Source organism: Daphnia pulicaria, chromosome 1 (assembly GCF_021234035.1).
Source record: "Daphnia pulicaria isolate SC F1-1A chromosome 1, SC_F0-13Bv2, whole genome shotgun sequence".
Lineage (NCBI taxonomy): Eukaryota > Metazoa > Arthropoda > Branchiopoda > Diplostraca > Daphniidae > Daphnia > Daphnia pulicaria.
In genome coordinates, this window is record NC_060913.1 from 38,107,618 (window position 1) to 38,134,720 (window position 27,103).

The 27,103-nt window shown below is 38.9% G+C and overlaps 3 protein-coding genes and 3 long non-coding RNA genes across 9 annotated transcripts; 2 read left to right on the forward strand and 4 right to left on the reverse strand.

Annotated features, from left to right (window-relative positions):
* Positions 1 to 359: 359 nt before the first annotated feature.
* On the reverse strand, positions 360 to 6,376 carry LOC124324065. The gene is made up of 2 exons (XM_046784363.1): positions 6,259 to 6,376; positions 360 to 5,860 (listed from the first exon to the last, which is right to left on the reverse strand). Exons 1-2 carry the CDS (start codon positions 6,374 to 6,376, stop codon positions 360 to 362), a joined length of 5,619 nt encoding a protein of 1,872 aa, XP_046640319.1.
* Positions 5,911 to 10,709, forward strand: LOC124338210. Its single transcript, XM_046792296.1, has 16 exons — positions 5,911 to 6,299; positions 6,398 to 6,485; positions 6,854 to 6,916; positions 7,330 to 7,413; positions 7,474 to 7,891; positions 7,958 to 8,065; positions 8,132 to 8,367; positions 8,439 to 8,620; positions 8,685 to 8,778; positions 8,841 to 9,281; positions 9,341 to 9,458; positions 9,519 to 9,610; positions 9,671 to 9,794; positions 9,860 to 9,973; positions 10,038 to 10,193; positions 10,248 to 10,709. Exons 6-16 carry the CDS (start codon positions 8,059 to 8,061, stop codon positions 10,358 to 10,360), a joined length of 1,677 nt encoding a protein of 558 aa, XP_046648252.1. The 5' UTR covers positions 5,911 to 6,299; positions 6,398 to 6,485; positions 6,854 to 6,916; positions 7,330 to 7,413; positions 7,474 to 7,891; positions 7,958 to 8,058; the 3' UTR covers positions 10,361 to 10,709.
* Positions 10,710 to 11,116: 407 nt separating this feature from the next.
* On the reverse strand, positions 11,117 to 12,594 carry LOC124324081. Its single transcript, XM_046784364.1, has 4 exons — positions 12,366 to 12,594; positions 12,111 to 12,291; positions 11,877 to 12,042; positions 11,117 to 11,819 (listed from the first exon to the last, which is right to left on the reverse strand). The coding sequence occupies exons 1-4, from the start codon at positions 12,537 to 12,539 to the stop codon at positions 11,117 to 11,119; spliced, it is 1,224 nt and encodes a 407-aa protein (XP_046640320.1). The 5' UTR covers positions 12,540 to 12,594.
* Positions 12,595 to 13,001: 407 nt separating this feature from the next.
* LOC124321273 lies at positions 13,002 to 13,673 on the forward strand. Its single transcript, XR_006914232.1, has 3 exons — positions 13,002 to 13,149; positions 13,215 to 13,388; positions 13,471 to 13,673. It is a non-coding gene; the product is annotated as an uncharacterized LOC124321273 (long non-coding RNA).
* An 821-nt stretch (positions 13,674 to 14,494) lies between these two features.
* Positions 14,495 to 14,911, reverse strand: LOC124311345. The gene is made up of 3 exons (XR_006909797.1): positions 14,816 to 14,911; positions 14,614 to 14,685; positions 14,495 to 14,548 (listed from the first exon to the last, which is right to left on the reverse strand). It is a non-coding gene; the product is annotated as an uncharacterized LOC124311345 (long non-coding RNA).
* Positions 14,912 to 15,526: 615 nt separating this feature from the next.
* LOC124329161 lies at positions 15,527 to 17,215 on the reverse strand. 4 transcript variants are annotated; one of them, XR_006916589.1, is made up of 6 exons: positions 16,772 to 17,160; positions 16,586 to 16,673; positions 16,155 to 16,217; positions 15,998 to 16,081; positions 15,866 to 15,937; positions 15,527 to 15,781 (listed from the first exon to the last, which is right to left on the reverse strand). It is a non-coding gene; the product is annotated as an uncharacterized LOC124329161 (long non-coding RNA). The 4 variants fall into 4 exon arrangements; XR_006916588.1 differs by lacking the exon at positions 16,772 to 17,160 and adding an exon at positions 17,175 to 17,215 and having other exon boundaries at positions 15,530 to 15,767; positions 15,845 to 15,937; XR_006916587.1 differs by having other exon boundaries at positions 15,530 to 15,767; positions 15,845 to 15,937.
* Positions 17,216 to 27,103: the final 9,888 nt, after the last annotated feature.

Genomic DNA, 27,103 nt, shown 5'->3' on the forward strand with positions numbered 1-27,103 from the left:
CTCTCGGATTTTACTACTGAGTTTGAACAAAATGTTGTCTTCAAATGCTTCACTGGAGGGATATTTAGTAAGAAATTTGTTGATTATCAAAATATAAAAAGAAGTTACTGTGCGGCGGCACTAAATGCGCGTCGCTAGAGTTTTAGAGTTTAAATGAAAAATAGATTCGCCACTAAATCGCTTCAAAGGTTTTTATTGTCGACAAGACAGAGAGTGACTTTCGCCAAGTTGCCAGCAAGGCGAGATACAATTAACTGTGTCGCGAGAAAACAAATGATTAGACAAGAAAAGGATTGTGGAATACGGGCCTCAGGTATAAGGGAGGTATTAGGGGGCAAGATAAGGGACGATGGCGGGGATCATTTTGCGGAAGCCCCATCTGACCCGGCGGGGAGAATAGGGCTGTCCGTCACATTGCCGGCCCTGTTTTCAGTGGTGAAAACATCTTCTGGATCATCCGCCTCGAGTAAACAAAGTTTGTGTGCTGAACGGATGTAGCGGGTCGTTTTCGACTTGATGTCGGAAAGAGTTTTTCGGCCCTTTTTGCCAGGTACAGCGCGAGTGACTTCTACTTCGGCGGACCGGACAGCTCCATCGGCACCAGCTTCTACACGAACAATTCGGCCGATTGGCCAAGTGCTTCTCTTCGGGTTGGGCATTTCCATGAGGACGACATCTCCGACAGCTAGGTTTCGCCGTGGGCGGAGCCATTTTGTCCGTTCGATTAGAGACGGGAGGTACTCGCGCATCCAGCGATTCCAGACGTGGTTGACGATCTCCTGCGCGTCCATCCACCGCCGCTTGCTGAGCAACTGCGGTTGAGCGTCGAAGTCGGAGTGCAGTTGAATGTTTGGCCGTCCATGAAGAAAATGATTGGGGGTAAGAGCGTCGACTTCGGTTGGATCGCTGCTCACCGGGGTTAATGGACGGGCGTTCAGCAAAGCTTCGACACCGGTCATGACGGTAGACAGCACCTCTTGAGTGACGACTCGCTCCTTTAAAACGATTCGCATGGCGAGCTTGGCGGACTTGATCATCCGTTCCCATGATCCGCCGAAATGAGGCGAAGCGGGAGGGCTAAATCGCCATTCGATGTTTCGATCAGCCATATTTTTGGCCAACGCTTCCGGATTCCATTGAGCGATCGCATCCCGGATCTCTTGTTCGCCAGCCACTAGATTGGTTCCGTTATCGCTGTAACAGACAAGAGGAACTCCACGGCGGTCTGTAAAACGGGAAAACGCCATCATGAACGAATCGAGGTCCATGGAATCAGCCAGTTCAAGGTGGACGGCTCGACAATCCAGGCAAGTAAACATGACTCCGTACCGCTTCAGAGTCCGTCGGAGCATGGAGACGTACAACGGACCGAAGTAGTCGATTCCGACGTGAGAAAACGGCCACTGGTGTGTTTTGATTCTGCTGGCCGGCAAGGGACCCATGAGTGGACACACCGGCCGGCTGTCGCGTCGCTTGCATTCGAAACAGGGACGAATCAGTCTTTTGATGGTGGCCCGCGGATGCAACACATGATACGTCGCCCGGAGGTTATGTAACAAACGCTCCGTTTTTGCGTGAGTCAGTCGATGGTGGAGGTCGAGAATAATCATCGTCACCAGCTGGCTGTCGGAAGACAAGACGATGGGATGTTTTGTGTCTTCAGGGAGACAAGCATGTTGAATCCGGCCACCTACCCGGATAATTCCGGACGCATCTATAAAGGGGGTCAACGTGGCCAGCTTGGATGTGACTGGCAAGGGTTTTCCTTTGCGTAAAAAACGAATCTCTACGGCAAAATGATGTTCCTGATCGACCCGAATCAATAATGTTTGGGCATCACGCAATTCCGGAGCTGTGAGCCATCGAGATAACGGGATGACACACTTTTTCAGCGAAAGAGAATGATTCCGAAGGAAGCGCAGCTGCCAGGCGACGATCCTTTTGATTTTGATGAAGTCGGAAGAACGTTGAATCAACTCGAAAATGGGATGAGGCGTCGGAACTCGAATAGAACCAATCCATTTGGCGGGTGAGACTTCCGGGTCGTCATTTGCCGGCTCGGCAATGTTCATCGGTGGCGGCCAGGCCATTTCAGGCATCAATAAAAAATCAGGGCCGCGAAACCAGCGATGTTGGGTGGTGAAGAAGGCAGCGGACACACCTCGGGATCCGTCGTCGGCGGGATTAAGCTCACCGGGGATGTGACGCCATTGAGTCGCTTCACTTTTATCCAGAATGTCTGTCACTCGATGGGCGACAAAGGCGTGGTATTTACACGTTTTCGAGTGTATCCATTGTAGCACTGTCTGTGAATCGCACCAATAATAAACGGCGGATGCGATCGGGCCAAGATCCTTGATGACGGTGGCGCATAATTGGGCGCCGAGAACTGCACCTTGAAGTTCCAGCCGCGGAATTGACAGTTGGCGGAGAGGAGCGACTCTTGATTTTGCCATAATCAGAGTGAGGCCAACATGGGATTCGCTGTACGACGCGCGAAGAAATACGCAAGCGGCAAATCCTAATTCCGAGGCATCCGTGAAGACGTGCAGTTGATATTCCGACGGCAGGGTCGATCGACGAAAGCATCGGGGAATCTTCAGGGTTGAGATGGCGGGAAGGTCAGCGACCCACCGCTTCCAAACATCGAGAAGGGCCTGTGGGAGCTGATCGTCCCATTCGACTCCGGATCGCCAGATATCTTGCATCAAGATTTTTGCTACCATCACGATTGGAACAAGAAATCCCAATGGATCGAAGATCGAGGCGATCTCTTGCAGGACTTGCCTCTTCGTTTTGATATCGAGTCGGGTGTTGGAATTAAACATAAACGCGTCGTCCTGGCAATCCCAAAGAATTCCGAGGGTGCGCTCGACGGGCAAAGGGTCGGTGGTGATATCCAGCGCTCTTGCTCGATCAGCCTGATTGACAGAGGCCAAAACGGGGCGGGACGATGACATCCATTGCACCATATTGAATCCTCCGTGCTTGAGAAGATCAGTTACTTCCTGGCGCTGGGCGATGGCTTCAGCTTCCGTATCGGCTGAATCCAGATAATTATCTACGTAGATATTCTTCAATACTTTCTCAGCGGCTCCTGGGTATTGGGGCCCAAAGTCTTCGGCGGTCCGTCGCAGAGCATAAATGCAGCTTGTCGGTGAGGAGACAGCTCCGAAGACGTGAACGGTCATCTGAAATGTTTGTGGGTCTTCCGTGCTGCCTGGTTCTCTCCAGATAAATCGCAATAATGATTGTTGATGTTCCGGCACTTGTACCTGATGGTACATTTTCTGAATGTCGCCGGAAATTGCACATGGGTGCAACCGAAAGCGCAATAATACTCCGATGAGAGAAGTGAGTAAATCCGGACCCTTGTACAGCTCTTCATTTAATGATGTGCCGCGGAAGCGCGCTGACGGATTGAAAACTACCCGAACTTTTCCGGGCTTGCTTGCCGCTGTGACTCCATGGTGCGGCAGATACCATACATGGCCGCGAGTGAAAGGAGAGTTGGGGACGACTAATTTTGCATGGCCGGCCGCGATGTACTCGTTGACGACGGCCGCATAACTCTTAGCAAACGCCGGATCCCTTTTAAAGCGGCGCTCCAATGACGCGAAATGACGGAAGGCGACTTCAGCGTTGTTCGGAAGATTTAATTCCGGATTCTTTAACATCAATCCGACTTCGTAGCGCTCGCCAGTGTGCCGGATGGTATCTTGGAGAATGCGAAGCGCTTTTTGATCATCGGGTGGTAGGTTTTGATGAGAAGAAAGTCCGACGCCGTACGATTCCGTTCTCCAGAACCGCTGGACAGCTTCATTTAAGAACTCGTCGGATTGTTGACGTGAAATGTGCATAACTGACATGGGCCGATAAGTTTGTCGCTTCAGCAGTGACTCTGGGACGGGACCTGCGATGCTCCATCCAAAATGAGTTAAGATTCCGTCTGGCGCTTCGGTTCCGTCGGGGGGACTGCGATGCTCCAGTACATCATGGACGCGCATAACGTCTCTGCCTATGAGGATGGTCACGTTGTTGGTGTCGATATGCGGCAGGTCCACGTCTTGAAGATAGCCCCATTCACGTTTTGTGACTGGCCATTCAATCTGCTGGGCGTTGATGTTAAGCTTGGGAACAGAAAACGCCTTTTTCACAGGAAACGATCGGCTTCCGTCTCTTGGTTGGATGTTGAACTTAACTTTCTTCATTTTGATGATCGGGTCGTCTCCATGGAACGTTCCTAGCTTTGTCATTTCTTCATCGCCGTCGAGGTCGAGCTGTTCTGAAGCGCAATCTAAAATCAAAGTTGTTTGGCTTCCTGGATCGAGGAATCCAAACGTTTCCAATGTTTTTCCGTCCGCTTCGAGGGTGACAGGGACTATTTGCATCACCGTGCATGATTCGTCGTCGTCGACGGAGACTGTCGCTACATTCAGGGGTAGCGTGACTGTCTTCTCTGGTTTTAGGATTGATTTGGGTTCGGTTGGGGCCAAGCGCGGAGCGTCGTGTAACAATGAGTGATGCGGTTGACCGCAATTGTTGATGATGCATTTCTTCCGGCTTGTGCAGTCCTTGCTCATGTGTCCTTTGCTTAAGCATCGGAGACAGCATCCATTTTCTTTGATGATTTTTATTCTTTCTTCGAGCGACATTTCAACGAAAGTCTTGCACTGTCCCAGGCGGTGATCGCCTTTGAATAGGAGGCAAATAAGCTTCTTTGGAGGCGCCTCCGCTTGCTGCGCCGTCTTCGATTTTGACGATGATGATCCGCCGGAGGTCGCTGGATGCGTGACTGCGTTTATAGTCGGTGAAAAACCGGATTTGTTGTCGGGCTGCCGGCCCGGTTTTGATCCGCTTTTCGGTTTTGCTGGCGTGATTGGTGTCAGAGAAATCTGACTGTGCTTTGCCATCATTTCGCCTTTGACGAACTTGCTGAACCAGGTAGCAAAGTCTTGGAGTGTTTGACTGACAGGGTGATTCTTCACGATTTGTCTCCCCCACCTGCTTTGTACCTCGGAAGGGAGCTTGGTTACGATGATGTCCAAAAGGCCGGATGATTTTAATTCGTGTTGGTAGCCGCCGCTTCTCAGCGAGGCTACTGCCCCATTTACAGCTTGCGAAAATTTCAATAACGCCTTGTAATCATTCGCGCTTACTCGCTGGAGCTGAATTAGGGACTGAATGTACGTCCTCGACACGATCTGGGGATGTCCGTATGTTGATTCCAGCTCTTGCAATGCCTCTTGGTACAAAGCCGGACTGCTTAACGAATCACCAAGTCCGTCGCGTATTTCGCTGGTCAGACAGCGCTTGAGAATGGCCATTTTTTGAGTCGTTGTCAGGCTGGGATTATTATGAACCAAATCACGAAAAATGGCGATAAAGTCTTGCCAATTTTTCGGATCGCCGTCAAACGGCTTGAGGTCCATCTTCGGAAGACGAAAGACGGAATGCGCCGATCCATGAATTCCTGGCGGTTGTCGATCCTCTTTGCCATTGAGATTGAACGACCAATTGTTTGCATCGCTATCTTTGTCTTGATGAGGCGCCTGATACGACTGTACTGATTCCGCGCCGATTGAAACGTCATCTTCCGTGTAAGGTGGCGGACCGGAACCTCGGTTGCCCGCGGAGGCTGGTGGTTTCTTGGGTCTTGCTCCTTGGTGCTGTCTATGTGATTCCGTGTTGTGCGCTTCTTTGTTGGTGGATGTCGCCTCATTATGTTGCGCAAAGCGCTCGTCGACGGCGGACCCAAATTTGTCCCAGTCGCTTTCTTTTTCCCGTTCGTACCGATACTTTTCAGTTTGACGGGCGAGTTTTTCTTCTTCCAGTTCTCTTTCAACACGGAACTGGTGAGCTAGCTCAAACGCTCGTCCTCAAAATGCGCTCTCAGGTTAGTAGGGAAAAACGAGTGCTGCCGCGGTGGCCAATTTGTCGTTCCAGATTTGTTGATTTCGGCGGCCATTTTGTTTTTTCTTAAATAGGCCCGTATATGTTTACTTTATTTTCTTATTAATTATCAATATTTGAGCTTTTTTATGGTGTTTTTCGTGCTTAGCTTTTAAATTAACCCTATGGTTATCTATTTCCAGTCATTTTGTCTTAATATTGTTACCAGATTTCTTTCTCTCTCTTGCCTAGGAACTGTCAAAATGGTTAATTTGTTATTTTAAGATATATTTATCATATTAAGTAACTCAGTTTATTACAGGTGAGATTTCCTTCAGTAACCTGCTTTTTTTCCCATCAAAATACCCCCATTTGTTTGTAAAATATCAATTATGGGGTATGGCTTGGTCAGTTCGCTAAGTTGTTCCTTGCATTTTACATTCTGTCTATAGGTAGTTTGCAGCCATTCAATTTTATTAACCATTATCTATTATTATTTATCCAGGGACCCTTTTTCTGAAGAAATTACCAGTATTATTGGTTATCAGTTGGATTTTCTTCATCGTGAACTATGAAGGCTAGAATGAGAACATGTAAGTTGTTTTTCTTTTATTGGAATAGCTTCCATTGTATTTAAATTAATTTAAATGTGTTCTTTGATAGGTTCCTGTGTTAAGCAACCTCATACAGATTCAGATTCAGTTTTATATTCTTAGTTTAGTTAAAATTTTCCTTCGCTCTGAAGCATAGGGTAAAATGGAGTTTTGTTAATTTGAACTTAAATTTGAATTGTTTTAAGTGGATCTCAATTAATTATTATGTTTTGTTTCATATTTTATTTGTAAACAGTCTAAATTTTGCAAATTCAATTTATTTGAAAATACAATTTAATTTTTTAAATTTGGATACTGTTTAGTACTTTTTGCAGACGCATCTTTCTATACTTGTTTACATTTTTCAGTTCGGCTGTCCCCACTGTCAACTGTAATATGCTGCGTTTTTTAGAGAGATTTTGAGAGAGATGGTAACCTTGATTGTTTTATTCTTTGTGTATCTTATTCCAAAACTACTTTATTATTCTACTTTGATTGTTTTAGAAAGTAAAGGAACGTAATGGAATGGAACGTAAAGGTTGTGATTTAAGAAGCGAAGAACAAAAGGCTCGAGTTAAGAAGTACAATGACAGTCTAAGAAAAGGTTTGTGTTTTTTAGACAAATGAAATATTTCAAATGTTAAATTTGCTTTATTTAAGGAATGAAATCTTTCGGACTATTTGCTAGTGGTGCGGATAACTCAGGAGACGGTTCTAAACAGAAAAGTTCTGAACTTGTTGCTCAAAGTAGGAATAAGCGAAAGAGAGATGGTAAACTTGATTGTTTTATTCTTTGTATATCTTATTCCAAAACTACTTTATTGTTCTACTTTGATTGTTTTAGAAAGTTTTTATCGGTGGCCAGATATCCATGATCAACCAGCTGATTCATGTGATTTTGAACCAGATTTCAACCAAACTGTACCCCGTAAGAGCAGTTTTTAAATGTTTGTAGTATTATCATATTAATTTCTTTTCGTGTCCATAGAATTCCTGCAAAGTGCTCTTGAAAGTTTTTCTCTCTTAGAGCAAAATACTGGACTGTCTAGTGAAATCATGAAATCAGCTAATGACCGTCTTGACAAAATGAAGAAGGATAAAAGAGCAGTGAAAAGAAACAAAGAATGTTTAGATGAAGCTTGGTTAGAAATGGAACAAGAGGTCTTCTCTGCATTTGTTTGTTCAAAAGCCTGTTTGAAAAAAGAATGTGAATCCTGCTTTGAGAAACACGAAATCCTGATTAAGTGTTATCACTGTAAAAAGCATTTATGTGCTCGATGTGATTTAGTTCCTCACTTAAATAGTCCTTTTCATCAAAGAACAGTTTTTTTTTATTGATTTCACATCAAAACATCTGTTGTCTCATGAATTTATAGATCCCAAAAGTGGAGTTGTTTTTCAGAAAGGTATTATTTATTCTATGGATTGATGACATTTATTTTTAATAATTATATTATTTAAAACATTATCAGAAATAGCTGTTCCTGTTTTTAGTCGAAATTCCTGCAAAAATTGTAATCAGACTGGAACTGTTTCCTCCCTAGCGGGATCTAAACCATGTATTGTGGTCACTATGGATGGTAATCGCCCAAACACTTGCAATTTACATAAATCTGTGGAGGAATAATTTATAATTTTCATTACAGGAAGATTTGATTTGTACGAATCAGTATTTCAGTGTAAAAGTTGTGATTCAATTTACCCTGCAGAAATTCAAGACTACATTGCGTCTGGTTACTTTCCTGGAAACCCCAAAAGAACGAATTTTTTTATTTCTTCTGATCTCTCAGAGTTTTGGTTTCATCTCAAGTATTTAACACCTGGTACCTCCGAACAAAAATTTCTTGAAACATTATCTGCCAAATCACTCAAGGCAGGAAGGGTAAGACTGAATCAAAATCTATGTATTTTTATTGATAATTTTTTTAATTTTTTATCATATTGAAATACTAGAATGGTACAATAAATACTCCGCTTTTTAACAAAGCCGTGAAGGCTTATGAATATATCAGTCACTTAGTTGATACCAAAATTTGTAAAATGGAGAAGCGGCGATGCAGATCTTGCACTCCATTTCAATTGTCGTGCCATCCTGATGGCGATCACAAGTTAATCAAAAGAAGACGCCTCAATGAGTATTAATTAAAAGGTTATAGTGTTATCATTATAAAAAATATTTTTAAACGTTTTTCTCTTTAGACGAGTTAAAAGGTCATGGTACGGCGATGCCATAATTATGCGGGATGAAGACTTTGATGTCTTAAACAAAAAAATCAACAGTTATAAACCGCAAGTATGGTACTATAGAATATTTTTATTTTTTTTCTATACTGTATTCTATTTACGTGATTTCAGGGGAAAAATACAATAGGAGCTCAAAAATGTGGAAACTCGCAGTTTGAGGCTGCCCGAGAAGTTTCGAAACGATTTAAGGGGTTAGAGGTAACCGGCAACGTAATGACGTCCTGTGGGCATGGCGTAATTCAGTGCTCAATTGACATGCACGAAGGGGAAACCTTCCGTCATACCTTTGCATCTCATGTTAAAGTGCACTCACTGAAAAACCAAAAACAGCATAAGAATTTAAATATTACTGAAACCGAAAAGAACACTGAAGATGAATCTGCAAACACCGTTTTTTTTGGACATAAATTTTTTGTCAACGACGTCGTGTGTCAATACTGGCCATTCGCGATCAAGATGGGAGAGCTATCAGAGGCCTACTCATATCTTACTTCTGATATGGTCCCTTTCCTCTCTCGGCTACACGGCCAAGCGCATAGCTGGCCATGCCAAGTATTGAAATTTATTAGAAAAAGATAATTTTATATTAATTATTTCGTTTGTCGTTACAGATCCTACATTTTGGTCATTGGAGAGATGGATCAGCTGGAACTTTAGGAGAAGAACAGGAACAAGTATTTTCTACTTTTTCAAGCTATAGTAATTCAACAAAAACAATGGGAGCAGCAAGTATGGAGTGGTTTTTATTGTTTTCATTATTTATATATGACAGTTCGAATTATTAATCAGACAGACGAGATTTTTTAACCGGAGCAATGTTTTATTGGAACGGCAGAAAAGAAAAAGGAATTGCTCGTACTCTCACTAGACGAATGCTGATTGTATAACAACTAGTAATGTTATCGATTTAATATTCGTAAATTAACACTTAACATCTTTAGGCTATATATAGAGTTCAGTTTTATCATGAAAGACTGAACAAATTACTATCAGCGAAAAAAATGAAATTGTCTGAATTACCTGTAATTCAAGCTTCGTTGGAAGAAGAGGCCCGTGTTGCACGAGGTAACTGAAAAGTCTGAAGTATATAACGCTTATTTTCTTCGTTTCTAAAACTTCTTTGAATTTAGAGAAAGAGAAGATCGTCAAATTAAAGTGGGATTACCTATCGGAGTTAAAAAGTGAACTGGAACGAATTCACTTCCAACACGTAACTTTGCACGACAGAATTTCGAGTGTGGCAGGTAATAAGGTCCTTAAGGTGAAATGTAAGTAATTGTATACTAATTACCCTTTTTGTTTTTCTAGTTTCTTGCAAATGGCGAACTAAACTTAGAAGAAAGCAAACTTTATTAAAAGCGAAAGCTGTTACAGTAATGAACGACATACACGACCTGGCTAACGTTATGGTGACCGAGCAAAATTTCTTGGATGGCGTTTTTCCGTGGGATTCTAACCAAAACGGTAATTTAATTCAAATGCGATAAAAAATAAGTTGCTATAACTTCTTCATTTTAGTTTCGTTCAAGGATAACTTCAAATTAGTTGATTTGGATGCTGTACAAACGAAACACAGAACAGATTCTTCAATGCAAACTAGAAATGTCACAATTCATCACAACAATCAGTGAAGATATTTTGTCGATGCAACATGAAATAAGAAACTACAACTCGACGAATGAATTCTCTTTCTCTGTAAGCAACTGCCCAATGAATATTTCTGTATTTCAACAATCTGAAATAGTCATCAAAATGCAAGAAGTGAAACGTCTCGAAATGTTATTGTCAGACTCGCTCGCCTTAAAACAATACTTTTATGAAGAAAATTTAGATGATGATGATTTGGTTTTCGAAGATGGTTGTATGGATGATTATATTGCTGATGGTGATGGTATTGACAAAGATGATTTATGTGATGAAATTGAATGTTCTTCCGACGATGAATTTTAAATACATGAGATGATTCGTGTTTTGATTGAACAATCTTTCACAGTATTATTAATAGTTTGAAAAGACAAATTTAAAGCCTACCTATTCAAAAATTGGTTATAAGATATCTTCTTTCTAATGTGAATTTATAGTACATTTTTTGCGGTCATCAACGAATATACGCAAGAAAAATTTTTGCGGTCATCAACGAATACACGCAAGGAGAAGTAAACGTAGAAGCCATGAAATAATAATGTAGCATATGACCAGGATTATTGTCAAATTTTAAGTTTTGCGCATTATTTAAAATATTGCTTATTTGCTATAAGAATAAAAGCAAACTTTTTAAAGTTGATGAAATGTATTTCTAAGAAAATGTGAATTGCGGAAGATGAATAATGTTAAGATAAATGAAGGAACCATCAAACCATAATGTACGAACAGGTATATTAACAAATTCAAATGTTGTGCGTAAAGCACTTTACCTTAGATTTCTCTAAAGGTAAACCTCCATTAATACCTTCCGAACTTTCTGATTGGCAAGTTGGTTTCTGTTTGGTACGACGTGTCTCGCTAGGCGAATCCTTCGTTTTCTCAACTGACTTGAGTAAACTCTTAGCAGGAAATGAAAATTTGGTAGAAATATCACAGTTGATATTTGAGTGCGTATTTGCCTTTAAAGAAGGCACGAGGGAATTCGTAGATCTCACTGGGGAAACAATTTTCGGTTGACTTAGAGAGTCAAGTGCCATTGCTTCATCCACAGAAAATTCAAATATGTCTAGAGGGTTTTCTAACAAAGATAGTGGGTTATCGTTTGCCAAATTTTCATCGTCAGTTACTATGGAGACAAGGGAAATTTCTTCGGAAGTTGTGATTTTAGTAATAGGCGTTTCACAAATTGAATCTTGTCCGTGAATGGGATCTTCATTGATTCGGTCCTTCACTAAACTGACTGAAAGATTGGACGAACAAATTTTCTGTGGGGTGTAAGACTGGGATGATGTGACATTATTTGGTGCTGATGGTAAACATGCAGAGCTTTTCGCAATCAAATTTGGAGGGGGAGAACAAGTAACTGGACCTTGAATTGGATTTGATTTTTTGTTCACCGGCTTTTTGGGTTTCACAGATGCTAACTTCTCATTCTTCTTTTTTCTCCTGTAGAAAGATAATAATATAATGAAAGCAATAGTTTTTCATTGAATAAATTCTTACTGTTCTTCCAGCAATTTCAGCCTTTTCACTGTAGCTGCCTTTTTTACAGCAATTGCAACTTCATTTCTTGCAATTTCTGTTGTATTTTTGTCATTTTCATCAATGACTGAATCCATGGTTTTCTTAGTAACATGTTTCTTTTCAGGTTTTTTCCCAGAATAAGGTCCTACATAAAGAAAAAAAAAATATGTGGTTAAACGAGTTTTAATTTAAGTCTTGAAAGGTTCAATTTACCAATCCATGTTTTAGTAGCTGTATCTAATGTCGAGTAAACTTTTTCTCCCAGCTTTGTGGAATACAAGAACCCATCAGCATGTTCTCCAAAAGATTCTAAAAATCTGGTTGGAATTTTTTTGTTCGGTGCTACATAGCATAAGATGGTTTGAACTTTCGCATGAATGCTGAGTTCTTCAGCCTAAATAAATTCATAATTTTAATGATCAGAGAACGTAACGGTGTAAAACGCTTGTTATTAAAGTCAAAACTTACCAAATCCCGCATCTTTTTTATTTTCCTTTTGGTTGAAGCTGCAGAAAAAGGGCCTCTGATGGTAGGTATCTGTCTATCAGTAAAAGCACCCAAGCATAAGTGCATGGGTTTTTCATTACTTCCCACATTTGAATCTTCATTACTTTCTGACATATCATCTTCATTTTCATCCATATTTTGTTATAAAAACACTCAATTTAAAGAAAGGAATTTTTTAAAGAACAAATTTGTCCACGAGGAAAGCAAAATTGTGATAGGGGAGACCGGGGCTATGTGGGACATGGGGCTATAATGTACAGAGCAATTAAAATATGTAAAAGTTTATAAAAAATTACGAAATAAATACTATATATGCTAAATTATGTTTTATTTGTCCACTAAACTTGTTTACTTGAAATACTGTTTATTTTTCAAGTTATATGGGAAATTAAAAAAATGGGAATCTGAAAAAATATTTCAAGCGTTTAGTTTTTTAATTTTTTTATACTTTAAGAAACATTATGATTAAACCCAGATAGCTGTTTGATAGGCTTTTTTTTCTAGTTTAAGGGGGTACTTTTATTTTATACAAATTGTATTTCTAAATATATTATAATTTAGTTTATTTGACATTAGTTGGGTCTGGGTTGATTTGGACACATTTAACGGGGTAAAAAAGGACATTTTAGCACCTCCTGTGGGTGGAGCTGTAGGAGGGGCCAAAATATTGCTGTTTAGACATATTTGTGCGAACTGACAAGTGAAAACACAAACGAATTTAGGATTTCACATTTTGAGGCCCATTGTAGGTTAAATTTATTTCATTTTTGTATTAATAAGACCAAACTAAACATTTGTAATTACATTTAGTGGATTGAAACATTTTTCCGATTTCGTGTGTTTGGTTTTATCTTCAAACAATATGTTTCGTCCTGAATTGACACTCGACCAAAAAATTTCAAGAGCTTCAGCTGCAAAGAACATGATAAAGAATGGCGATAAATATACAATTGGTGTTGCTTATGGAGACAGTCAACGGTTCAGGTAAAGTACAACACATTTGCTCAGTGGTTCAGTATATTATCATTAGTCATGTTACTTACATACACATCTTGATACTTGTTAGGTTTGAAGACAACGGAACAATCTCTTTATATCACCAATCAGAAAAAGCTAACATTCCCAATACTGTTCTTGCTTGGAGCTGTATGTCGACAATCAACTCTACAATTTCTCGAGTTGATGGTAGACTAAATTCAGCTAAATACAGCAATCTCCTGGAAAATCATGTGCTTCCATTGAGAGAACAAACTTCATCGAACATGATTCAATATGGAATCTTCAATATGTCCATGACTGGTAAGTTACTACTTTGTAAATTATATATTATTATATTCATTACAAGATTGTTGTTTTTTATTCAGGTTTCCGGTTCACCATTCTGCTGCCATGAAAAAGTTCTACAGTGAAAACAGAAATGATTTGATTCTTCTCGATTGGCCCTGGTGTTTTGGCGACATAATGCCTGTAGAATGGCTGTGGAAGGTGATGATCAACGAGCTGAATGAAAAGCAAATTAAAGTGTTTAGTGAGCAGCGCCTATGGGAAGAAATTTTTAAAGTTTGGCAGAAAGTGTGCACTAAAGACTTTGTTTTCAGTCTTCTAAACAACATTACAGTCAATCTTGAGAGAGTGGTGAAGAATCAAGGAGATTATGTCGACTAAGTCTTGAGATTATCTGTTCAAAAATTTGAAACTCATTGATTAACTATTTGGATTGTAACACAACTGGAATTTGGTAAATAAGGATTACGACTCAATGAGAATTTGAATAGATGTGATAAAATCTCTGTCTTTTTCTTTCAATGTTTATTTATTAACCAGTTCTTAATGATGAAACAGTTAGATAAGGTGTTACCAGTTCAATCAATTTTTGAGTTCCTCCTCTTCTTTGTACTTAAGGATTTGTCTGTTATGCACTTCATTCGACAAATAGTTTTCAGGGATGGAATCAAGATCTTTCACTTTTTGATAGTGACTGAAAAGGGTTGACTTAGGAATGCCAAAACCTTCGGCTACTTTTCTATATGCTATCTTTTGCAAATTAAGATTATCGAGTAATTTCAAGTGCCTCAGTGCACCAATCAATATTTCTCTAGGCACCTTTTCAGTCTTTCTGTAGTAGGTACGAACCATTTTCAAACCTGTAATGATCAGACATACGTTTATGTTAGTATTTCAGTATTTCAGTATAGACAAGTGAGATTACCTCTCACGACTGTATAAATTGGTACTTTGAGAAAAGTATTTAATATGTTGGATAATCCAGGTCTGCCACTTCCTAAAGAAGTTTGCAAAATTGTTACTATTGTTGTAGCACATAACGCGAGCAACTTTTGTCACTCACACAATTGTAAATTATGAAACCTTTCACTTAATAAACAAAAGTGTATATTCATAATTATAATTACCTATTGAAGAAATTTTCCACTAAAAATTAAAATACACTTTCAAGACTTTCTGATTTTTGACAAGGACAAGGGTTGTGACTGAACAGAAGTAAAAAAGTCACGTGATCACGAGGGTGGAGCTATAGCCAGTTTAATGACCACCCACCGAAAAAACAACGAAAAAAAGATTAAAAAAAAAACCATCTTTACGTTTTTTATATTATCTCCGCTTATACTTGATATTATAAATAAAAACACAGCACTTCTGAAAGAGAAAAAAATTCCCTTTTCACCAGTGCGTCTTAAAATAAATATAATTCAGCCGTTTCAGAGAAAAAAGCTGTCCAATTTAGCCCCTGCCTCTGTCCCATTCAACCCAATTTTTTTTTTTTTTTTTCAGTTTTTCCTCTTTACATTTTATTAAATAAAACTCACTTACCTTTACGAAAAAAATTATAAAAATTACCAAACATAAATTAACAACAGGGAATCACCCCTATACTTTTATTTTTTCTTAATTTAGATTTTAAAACATTTGGCAGCGGAAAAACAAAAAGTGTCCGAGATAGCCCCGGTCTCCCCTACTGGCTTTAACTTCGTCTGTACAATAAACAATCGATTATCGATACGATATCAATAAACTAAAAATGTTAACCGAAACTAGTATTGTATGTAACATAAAAACTAACGACATTTCAGAAATGGATAATAAACTGTAATATTGTTCTTCAACTTATTTCATTCAATTAAAAGAACTATTTCAAACAACTTTTCCTAAAACAGTTTTGAAGATATTTAACTTACAATTTTGTCACATTTAGTTTAAAATATCAAATTAAAGTATAATATATTCATAACCAATTCTTTTTTTCCATAAAGCCTTCAAACATTTCAACTTGATTCTTGCCATTGTGAACCAAGCATCGTGTGAAACATGAAACAAATTCACAGCTTGACCACAAGTCTCTGAAAACTGAGAAAAACATTCTGAAAAATATAAAAGTAGACCAAAAATGATTTAGAAGAAGATAGGAAAAATATTAGATTTACCATTTCTTTTACGATTCTTACTTTTAGCCACAGAAATTAGTCCAGTCTTTTGTTCTAAGAGAGAAAAACTTTCAGGAGCACTTTGCAGGAATTCTAGGGACACGTAAAGAAATTAATATGATAATACTACAAACATTTAAAAACTGCTCTTACGGGGTACAGTTTGGTTTAAATCTGGTTCAAAATCAAATGAATCAGCTGGTTGATCATGGATATCTGGCCACCGATAAAAACTTTCTAAAACAATCAAAGTAGAATAATAAAGTAGTTTTGGAATAAGATACACAAAGAATAAAACAATCAAGGTTACCATCTCTCTCAAAATCTCTCTAAAAAACGCAGCATATTACAGTTGACAGTGGGGACAGCCGAACTGAAAAATGTAAACAAGTATAGAAAGATGCGTCTGCAAAAAGTACTAAACAGTATCCAAATTTAAAAAATTAAATTGTATTTTCAAATAAATTGAATTTGCAAAATTTAGACTGTTTACAAATAAAATATGAAACAAAACATAATAATTAATTGAGATCCACTTAAAACAATTCAAATTTAAGTTCAAATTAACAAAACTCCATTTTACCCTATGCTTCAGAGCGAAGGAAAATTTTAACTAAACTAAGAATATAAAACTGAATCTGAATCTGTATGAGGTTGCTTAACACAGGAACCTATCAAAGAACACATTTAAATTAATTTAAATACAATGGAAGCTATTCCAATAAAAGAAAAACAACTTACATGTTCTCATTCTAGCCTTCATAGTTCACGATGAAGAAAATCCAACTGATAACCAATAATACTGGTAATTTCTTCAGAAAAAGGGTCCCTGGATAAATAATAATAGATAATGGTTAATAAAATTGAATGGCTGCAAACTACCTATAGACAGAATGTAAAATGCAAGGAACAACTTAGCGAACTGACCAAGCCATACCCCATAATTGATATTTTACAAACAAATGGGGGTATTTTGATGGGAAAAAAAGCAGGTTACTGAAGGAAATCTCACCTGTAATAAACTGAGTTACTTAATATGATAAATATATCTTAAAATAACAAATTAACCATTTTGACAGTTCCTAGGCAAGAGAGAGAAAGAAATCTGGTAACAATATTAAGACAAAATGACTGGAAATAGATAACCATAGGGTTAATTTAAAAGCTAAGCACGAAAAACACCATAAAAAAGCTCAAATATTGATAATTAATAAGAAAATAAAGTAAACATATACGGGCCTATTTAAGAAAAAACAAAATGGCCGCCGAAATCAACAAATCTGGAACGACAAATTGGCCACCGCGGCAGCACTCGTTTTTCCCTACTAACCTGAGAGCGCATTTTGAGGACGAGCGTTTGAGCTAGCTCACCAGTTCCGTGTTGTTCTCTTTTTTGTTTTTCGATGTCGCCCCGTAAGGACTTTTCCAGCTTGATGCGGTTTGCCATTTCTGCATCCTGGGTCTGCTTCCATTGATTCATCTGTAGCCGGAGGTTTTGTAATTCTTCTGTCAATGCTGCGGTGGCGGCATTGTCTTCTTTTTCAGGACCGGCTTTTTCTTTCGCTGCCATGTCTGTCTGTAGCTGTTGCAATCTTCTTTCTAAATCTTCTCTCGCCAATCTTTCGTCATCCAGCCGCTGTCTTAAATCATTCTCGTATTCGTCCATCTCGGACGGCAAATCACGTATTTCACTGATTGAAGCTGAGCCTTGTTCGTCGAAGGGATTTTCTGGTTGCTGAAAGGCTCTAGGATGGTTTGGGTCGAGCCACGTCGTGTTGCTCCGGATGCTTTGCCTGCTTCGATCGGATGGATTGCTGGGCACGGCTGAAGGTGGTCGATTGACCGTGCGGATGTACTCGTCGATACGTCCATAATAGGTTGCGGTGACGTTTTCCAGCTGGATGATCCAGTCCTCGGATGGTACATGATCTAGGTCGTTCGACTGGCGATACAAATTGTGGGCTCTTGTGCATTCTTCCAGCTGGGTGGCCAGCTCTTTTCTTAAGAACTTCACTTCTGTTCTGCTACCGCCTTCTGCCATGTGTTTTTTGATCCTTTTTGTGAGATTCGTCAGCCTTCTTTTTTCATTCGACCTAAGTTGCTTCCTCGTTCTAGCTTCAAACAATGGCGGGAAATCTTCGTGATGCTCGGTCTGATTATCCGCGTTGCGACTTGGCGGCCTGCTTGGTGCTTCCGCCATGACGAGATGAAAAGATCTTCGGAATAATAATGAATGATGGGCGACAAAAGACGAACCAAGCGCTGGACCAATGAGCCTTGCGACTTAGGACCAAGCACCCTAGGACTATTTATGCCGACTACCTAGTAGCGAGACCAACCAAGCACTGGACCAATGGACCTTGCGGCCTAGGACCAAGCACCCTAGGACTACACCGACTTGGCAGTTTTCTGAGACGCGAAATTTATTGCTCGGGGACCTCTTCGCTGATTTGAAGAATAAATTCGTCTTCCTGCTGGAGAGAGTTTGGAGATATGGCCAGCTGTTGACTACTGCTGGGCTGAACTGGGGTCTTCTTCTTTTTATCGGCTATCAGTTGACGCCAAATTCTTTCCGCTTCTTCAATCGCTGCTTTCTTTCTTTCGGCTGCGCCTCTGGCTTCTTGTTGGTTTTCCGCCAAAAAACGAGCTTCCACTTCTCTACGCTCTGCAATCTGGGCTTCTCGCTTTTCGTTCCTTCTCGCTTCGTGCCCGGCGGCTTGGACGGCCCTACTGATTGGACTGTTACGATTGCGCGGCAGTTTTGTACAATAGGCCCTGTGGCCGCTCGATTAAAGAAAAAAGGACGAAAATGTGGAATGCACAGCGATGAATGAAAACGACGGGAGGGAGAGCAAAATTGCTAGACACGCGCGCTTCGATACGCGACTACAAAGAGACACGCGCGGGGTGTGGGGAAAAATTTCGTGCTGGACACGAGCGGCCTGTCTGGTTTTTTCCACGAGGCAAAAAAATGTCTACTGTTAGCTACTCAGGGACAAATATGCACACGGGATAATTACAGGGCCTATCAATGAACAAGCGCGAATGGTTCTTTTTGTCTTTAACAAATTTTTCTGAAAAATATTTCTCCCTTATTTATTTGGACTGTCTAGATAATCAAATCGTTTAACTACGCCTATCGCAATTTTACAACAGGGAATAATTAAACAGGTGTAATACTTGACGAATGACTACCGAACGCGTTACGGGAAGCGTCAACGCCGTCGTGTTACAAATACTATGACAATCGGGAGCACCTTAAAAAGGTGTCGATACAAAAAAGAATAATCGGGAATACTATTTGCTTACCAGAAACGCAAAAGAACGATAAGATGCCACGGGTTTACTCGGATAACAGTTTGCGGACTGGGGGGCAAATTCGGGAAACCGCACGAGGGACGCCACGAGAAGCTCCGATTTTCTTTCAAATGCACCAGGTGTGCATCAGATTTTCACGATTTAGATTCGAGTTCGAATGCAAGGTCGATGCACCAAATGTGCGGCGGCACTAAATGCGCGTCGCTAGAGTTTTAGAGTTTAAATGAAAAATAGATTCGCCACTAAATCGCTTCAAAGGTTTTTATTGTCGACAAGACAGAGAGTGACTTTCGCCAAGTTGCCAGCAAGGCGAGATACAATTAACTGTGTCGCGAGAAAACAAATGATTAGACAAGAAAAGGATTGTGGAATACGGGCCTCAGGTATAAGGGAGGTATTAGGGGGCAAGATAAGGGACGATGGCGGGGATCATTTTGTGGAAGCCCCATCTGACCCGGCGGGGAGAATAGGGCTGTCCGTCACAGTTACTTTAATTCACATAATTAAATGTAATTTGCTTACCAGAAATCCGTGTTCAAAGTCAGTGAAACGTGGAAACTTTTCCAAAACAAGAGTGACAGATTTAAGATCAGTTTCTATCATTGTCTGACGGCACTCAAAGGTTTCACTCATGTACTGAAGTATCTGAGTTCGGTTTTGTGGGATTCATGAGTGCGATTGCAGACAACGAATCTAAAGTAAGAGATGTGATTAAAAAACTACCATACGAAAAAAAGCTTCAATACAACCTTTAACATCGTTGAGACATCAAGAACAGCGGCAATCGCGTCATTTTTCCGTTTTGATCCCTTATCTTCTCCTTTTTCTGGCTTTTTTGTTGAAAAGCGCTTTCTTTTAGATGGTGATTGAGATCTCCGAAGTGTCTTTAGCATAGTATCTATAAACCCTCCTGTTTTTCTGTTGTAGAAATGACAGTAATTTGACACGTCAGGGGCACGCCAGGGACAATCAGGGGCCCCAATTATTAAATTCAGAAACTCTTTGAAACTGATACGTCCACGCCATCACATCTTCATGTAGCAACCCACGGAAGATGGGAGGATCCAGCTCTCTTAAATTTACCACGTGAATTAAGGGAGGTACGACGGCGCCCTGGAATTGAAAGTTTTGGGGAACATTAAAAGGGTCATTATTGTCTGGCCCGTGACCGGTGGCTCAACTTCCCCATGATCCTCTTGGTCCTGAAAGGCCTCGTCTTTCCGCTGCATTTTTCAAATCAAGATAGATGTCTAAGAAAACGAATCAACCCGACCAACCCCAATAAAACACACATAAAGCACAGAATCAAAAATCAAATTGTTCACAAAGAAAAAGTACTGCCGTATCCCGCATCTCCACCAATTGTCACGGGAAATCAGTTCAGCACACTTGTTGTTGGAACGCAATCAATAAAAGTCAAACAGGTCTTAGGAAGAGAGAAATTTTTTATTTTATCTTAAAAGAGCTGAATATATTGTGTCTACACTCTTAGAGTAGTCTCTTCATTTATTTCTAGTACAATTGTAATTACCCTTTGGTAATTACGATCCGTCCGGTAATTTAGAATTAGCATAAAAATAGCACTAGCTCACAGAACCAATTGAATAGAGATTTCGCTCTACACTATTGAAGTGAAGATAATTTTTGAATAGGGCAAACGGTATGTTATTTTGTTTAGCCTACAGACGACAGAAATAAACTATATGGTTTGAGCTACTACGCAAAGATAAAAATCTACGCATAATAAATTTCATTGAATTAAAAAAAAATTGATGTTAATTTCTAGTACAACGACGTTAAGACTGAAGTTATGGTTGCCAAGTTCTACAATGATTTGACACTATTGAAAGTAAAATAAATGCTGCCAAATATAAGATAACCACAGTTGTAGTACGTTGCATAAAACTGCACCAAATCCAAGTAATCTTTTTGTTCCATTTCGCTATTCTTAAATTAAGACCTTTCAATAGAGAATCTTTTAAGTTCTCCCTAATCTTTTTTTTTTGTCTACGTTCTCTTTAAAACTTTTGAGCATACAATCTTTGAAACTTGTCAGGATATGCATTCTCTCTTCCTCGTCGATGTTGCCGTCATTAAGGAGAGCATTCTTTACAGAAACGTAAATTGAAAGCATCATAAAAATCCGCAGAAAATTGCTAGCAGTGGAGGCATCCTGCGCACCTCCACTGGATCTAAAAATACCAAAAAATCGCTGAAAATATAAAGTGAAATTAAGGCATCATAAAATGAGTAACCAAAATGTTTAGATGTTAGATTATACCTCAAGACCGTCTTGGTTGAATTTCCCACTAAGGGCGAAAGCATATTTGAATGTCTTTAGTAAAAATTCAGTCAGCTCAATTTCACTGGTTATTGTTATTCGCATGGCCATTAAACTGGTATCGGAAAGGAAAAGGCGCCCATTCGATTTAGACTCCAAGAAATGCTCTTTTGTTTTATTTATCGCCTGAAGGAGATCGATCAAAATTTACTTTCGCTTGTCCCAATTGTAAGTGGTTATTCTATCTTGATATTCTCTTCCCTTTAAAACATCAAACGCATGGTTAAGCGTCTGACACATTAATTGAGTAGTTTCTGTTTGTTTGAAAGGTTCCCTTGTGTCAGGATTTTTCAAGCGATAAAATTCAAAAGCTTTTGCAACGGAATGCAAGAAGATCTGAAAATATGTAAGGGTAAATAATGAGTCACTGACCAAAACGTTTCTTTTTTCATTATAATACTATGAACCTGGGCCATCAACCTAACATTCATTTTAGCGAAGCTATTTGGACTTATGTGATCTTCTGTTAGACGAAAAGCAATACCCATACCGTCTCGCACGGGTTTGTCATAATTATAAAGAAGAATAACATCAGAATGGTTAACTTGTTTCCCTTTAAACTGTAAACAATCGATCACAAAATATATTAAATGTAATTTTTGCTTTAAACAAACTAGTAGCTAACTGTATCTTTTTATCGATAAAGTATGGTTGTGGGGCTGGTAATGAAGATTCAGTGGCTGGTAATGACGATGTAGGCGCTAGATCTTTGGTGCTTACCGTGCCTTTTTCTTTTACTGGTTTCTTCCGTCGAGGTTTCATCAACCTTCTTCATGAGAAGATGTGATTTCTTACACTATTGAACAAGTGAGAAACATCTTGGAGAAACCATATCCTTTCGCCTCGTTCCATTGCCGTTTGATGCTTCATTGAACAAGAAATCTTCCCATTCTTTTCACGCTTTCCACTGATTCCGCAAACTGCCCATGCTCTTTTGTTCGTTTGAATTCCATCACAAGTGACCAACGTTACTCGAGTAAGCACTGCTTCTAGGACCACAATTGCTGTTACAAGCCGTCGGGAAATTACGTTACCAGGTTCCGCTGCTTTAGTGGTGGAAACAGCGATAGGCTGGATCCATGACGATCTGTATGGGCGTCTGCTAGCTGATCGGTAAACTCCGTATTGCTATCTTCAATTTCTTCCTTTCCGTAGTCGATGAATCCCTCAAAAGGCATTTTTTGGGCGTCATATTTCACATCTATAGTCAAGGACATCTCATCCCAAAAAAAAGATCCTCGCCGGAAATCAAAATGTAAATCCTGTAACTGACGTTTGATTGAGTGTAAAGCCTCCTCATTGAAACCAAAATTAAACGGCATAGATCTAAGAAGTTCACGGATAGTATTGGGGAAGGGGAGGGGTAGCAGATTATTTGCGCGTAAATGTTTGTAGGTTCGAGGACTCTACTTTTTTCCAATAACCATTCTGCATCGTATCGCATACCTTTCCCAGGACCTTTTCTATCCATACAGTTTATTTGTCTATGATCATCTTCACTATAAGCCGTTTCTTAATAAGAGTAAAAAATTTATATAATTATTGATGAGCCACTACTTATGCATGAAATGGAAATTTAATTGTGTCTTCTATTTCATTCATGATTTCAAAAGGAACACTGACAATTTCATTAATAAAAAAATGAGCATTTCTTTAATCATGGTCTATGAGTTTGAGCTGTACATATCATCAATAATTGATTGTTTTTGAAAATTATGAATAGCATATATGAGTCATTGAATCATGGTAAACGAACACGGGATAGACCAAGTTTGGAAAGGGAAAAGAGAAAAAATTTGATGTCAATGAATAATGGAATACAGATCTATCAAATGTTGATAAACCATTTGGAAAAATTGGTGTGAAAAATAAATAATACTGTCTATAATCTACTACTATCTGTCTATAATCAAAACAAACTTATTTACTAAACAGTAAACCCTATACCAATCCCCATACTATAACATCATACATCGGTGAGTCCTCAAAACAATACATTTAGATTGAGGCTATCAAGAACCTTTCTAAATTTCTCTACGCTTTCTTTAACTTTATTTGCTTGCTCGGCAAATTCAGTGTGGACTTGTAATAACTCAGCCGGTTGAAGATCGATAATTCCTTGCTTCACAATTAATTCTGATGCCATCTGCCGATTTTCCAACATCAAAATGTCCTCCTGGGCCTCCATAGCAGCAATTTCCTTTTTCCATGTTCTATAAATTTGACATATTATTTTAAAAATGCATTTAAAAGTAAAGGACCAATCAATATTTACATTCAGTATTTCCTCTTTACGACCAAGTTTCTGTTTCGCCAATTGATAATCACTTCTCACACAAAACATAAAACTAACAATTTTTTCATAAAAAACCAATTTTTATTTTCAAGAATAAGCAGAAAAAACGTTTATAGGTCATGGTGAAAGCGTAGGGTTTCTACAGCAACAAAACAGAAGACTCCAAGTACAATTATCAATAAAAAAAGGACATGATAGAGAAAAAAAAGGAAATGGTAATATGAAATCGCATGACCGACGCACTAATAAGGAACTGATGACGATGTTTAGGTACGTGAAACGAAAAACTATTTTTTTTATGAAATTTTAATTGCCATATTTCGACAGGAGAAAAATATACTGAATTAACAATCACCTGGGAGCCCGAGGTAATAGCATCTTGCATTACTCTTCATTCGACATACATATACATCCACCGGAGTAAACTTATGCTTCTCCCTAGTGTTTACACGTTAAGGAGCTATGTAGTCAAATCTACTGGAGATGTCGGGATTACTCCAGTTAAAAAAAAAAAAAAAAACTGAAATCGTTGGCTATCAACCTAAGCAAACAGGAAAAAGAAGTCAGCAAAAAAGTCAGTATAGAAGTTGATGAAATGTATCTACATAAAAAAATGAAGTTTATCAGGCAATGGGACGGAATTTCCGGGCAAGTAAAAAATGGCGGTGTTCTAGTAATTCAAGATGTTAAAACCTATTCTAGCCAACCGTCTGTTAGCCTTTCACATGGCTGGACTTTCAACAGATTTCGAATGTCTTGTTGCTAATTTTGGTATGGCAACTAACAGCTAAGAGTCTTCTAACCGAATTTGTACTTGAAGGTGTTGAAAAATACGCATTCAATGTTTCGAGGATTGTTGGCGACAAGACCTCCACCAACGTTAAGATGTTTCGGATGTGGAGTCCTGATGGCAAGCTCGTCCCGATCATTCAAAATTCTTTCGATGAGAACCGATTGTTATTTTCAGCTTTGGCTACACATATATTTATATTGGAAAACATCTGCAATTAAAAGGCAGATTGAGTATTTGACATATGTGATCAACCCGTTTCTTTTAAATTAGTAAGAAGGGTCCAAGAAATTCAAAAAATTCCCCTTCTTCCGTCCATATTGCAATCTTACTGACAAACACAAAAACCCAAACCCAAAAACAAACACAACTTGGAAAGAATGAAATTTAGACTTGCTTATGATGTATTCAGTGAAGAACTCAGTGCACATTCGAACTGTTCAAGAAATTTAGTGCGGAGGATTTTACAAATGAAGCAAATGTAAATGCTACGATCACATTCATGAAGCACCAAAACATGTTTTTTTTTAATTTACGATGTGAGAAACACGAAGAAACATATCCGCAGTTGATTAGCTATTTTAAAATAATTTACAAGAGGTGATGATCCACGGCTGAAATATATTGAAGAAACTTTGCCCCATTCCATAAAAAAATAGAAGGAAATACAACGAAAACTAAAAATATCCTTGGTTTTTTTAGAAAAGAGACATATGATGCGCTGATTTTTACAAGCGAAAAAACTGCAGTATGTGTCCGCTATATGCTACTGAAATGTAACTTCAAATTCGTTTTGACCAACAAATTTCCCACTGACAACATTGAAAGAATGTTTGGCGCTATTTGATCAATCGGAAGGGCAACTTCGCTCTACCATTTTCGCAATCAACAAAATTCGACGCACGAGCATTTGTCACAGTTTAGTTCATAGCAACGTCCCATATAAAAATTGAGAAAAATTCGACACACTAAAGATCATCACCTGGTAGATTAAGAAATTTAGAGGTGGTTCTGAAACAGACAAAAATAATGCTGTAAAGGACAAAATTAATCTGTGACGAAAACGACGAAATCCGAGTGCCGGAAAGATTGCCGAAATGGGAGGCACCGTCATGTCTTTCCCCTTAAGCATCACGAATCAAACCAGATATGGATATCGGGAATTAACGAAGCGAAAAAAACTGCATTGCAATAACCTTTGGCTCACAGTTAATTTTTGGACAAGTGACTTGAAAAACTTTCAAAATGCCGTGTATGCAGTGGGGAAATAAAATAATCGTAACGTTGCTAAGAATCACTTTTCATGGAAGTCAAATACAAGAACATGTCCTGGTGTATATGAAATCGTTGCAGTGGAGATCGTAAATCACTTTCAATCCTCTTATCTCATTATAAAATCAATGAAAAGAAACAATACGATTTACTGGTATCGATTATCCATTCGTGGGATTGAATTAAATCCTGTACTTTTCGGTTTTCGATAGGAGAAAACCTGTCTTGCTAGAAAAGTGCCAAAAACACTTAACAAAGGACTCACACAATACAAAAATAAAAAAATATATACATTTTTTCTAAATTTGCGTTGCAAAATGTAACATTGTGTTGTATCATTACTCGGTGTCATGATTCATGATGATACATCCGAACAAAAATACCTTGTTAGAGGAGAATGGAGCTAACACGCGTTGACAAATTTTGGCTTGGTAGGATAAATCGCCAGGCCATAAGCTATTTCTCCATCCATAGTCGGATTTTGGAAATACCAATTTCGTGAAACTAGAAACGTGGTAAGACAACAAGGATCAGGCATACCAAGAATAACCACACTGTTTCAAGATGAGTTTTCTTAAAAAAAATCAACAATAAACAAAAAAATAATCAAAAACACCAAAGCGAAGGAAATTATCAGTAAAGGGAAATTATTTGTGTCATAAATTAAATGATCTGTAGCGTTGCTACCGCTGGAGTCAATGTCACTCATCAAAAAGTGGTTTGAAAATGAAATCCTCTAATCGATTGGATTACCAAGAAGAACTGCGCGGATTTTTTTTTCTTTCTCCTCAACACACCAAATATTGTTTAAAATTCGATGCCATTTGATGCATAGTTATCATAATGCCCAGTGGTGGCGATCTATAATAATTACTGATTAAAAGAAGTTTGGATTTTTTGTAAATTCAGTCTGTTGGAGTAGTGGTTAGACTGTCAAGTCCACAAAGAAGCAGTCTCGAGTTCAAATTATCTTATTTTTCCTTACCGTCCCAACTGCAGGAAGATTTTTTTACTGTTGAGGCGTTTTTTGGCTGATACCGGCCGGACAACAAAATCTCCCCCCATAGGCAGAAAAAAGGGTTCTTTCCACTTTCAAAATTTTTAATACAATTTGACAAATACCCTATCCATACTTCCATTGTGGAAAAAACCTGGTTCCATCAACAATCAAAATTCAATACTAAAGTTTCAGATTCTCCACAATTTTTAATCAAGGAAAAAATTGGTTCACTCAGCAGAAAG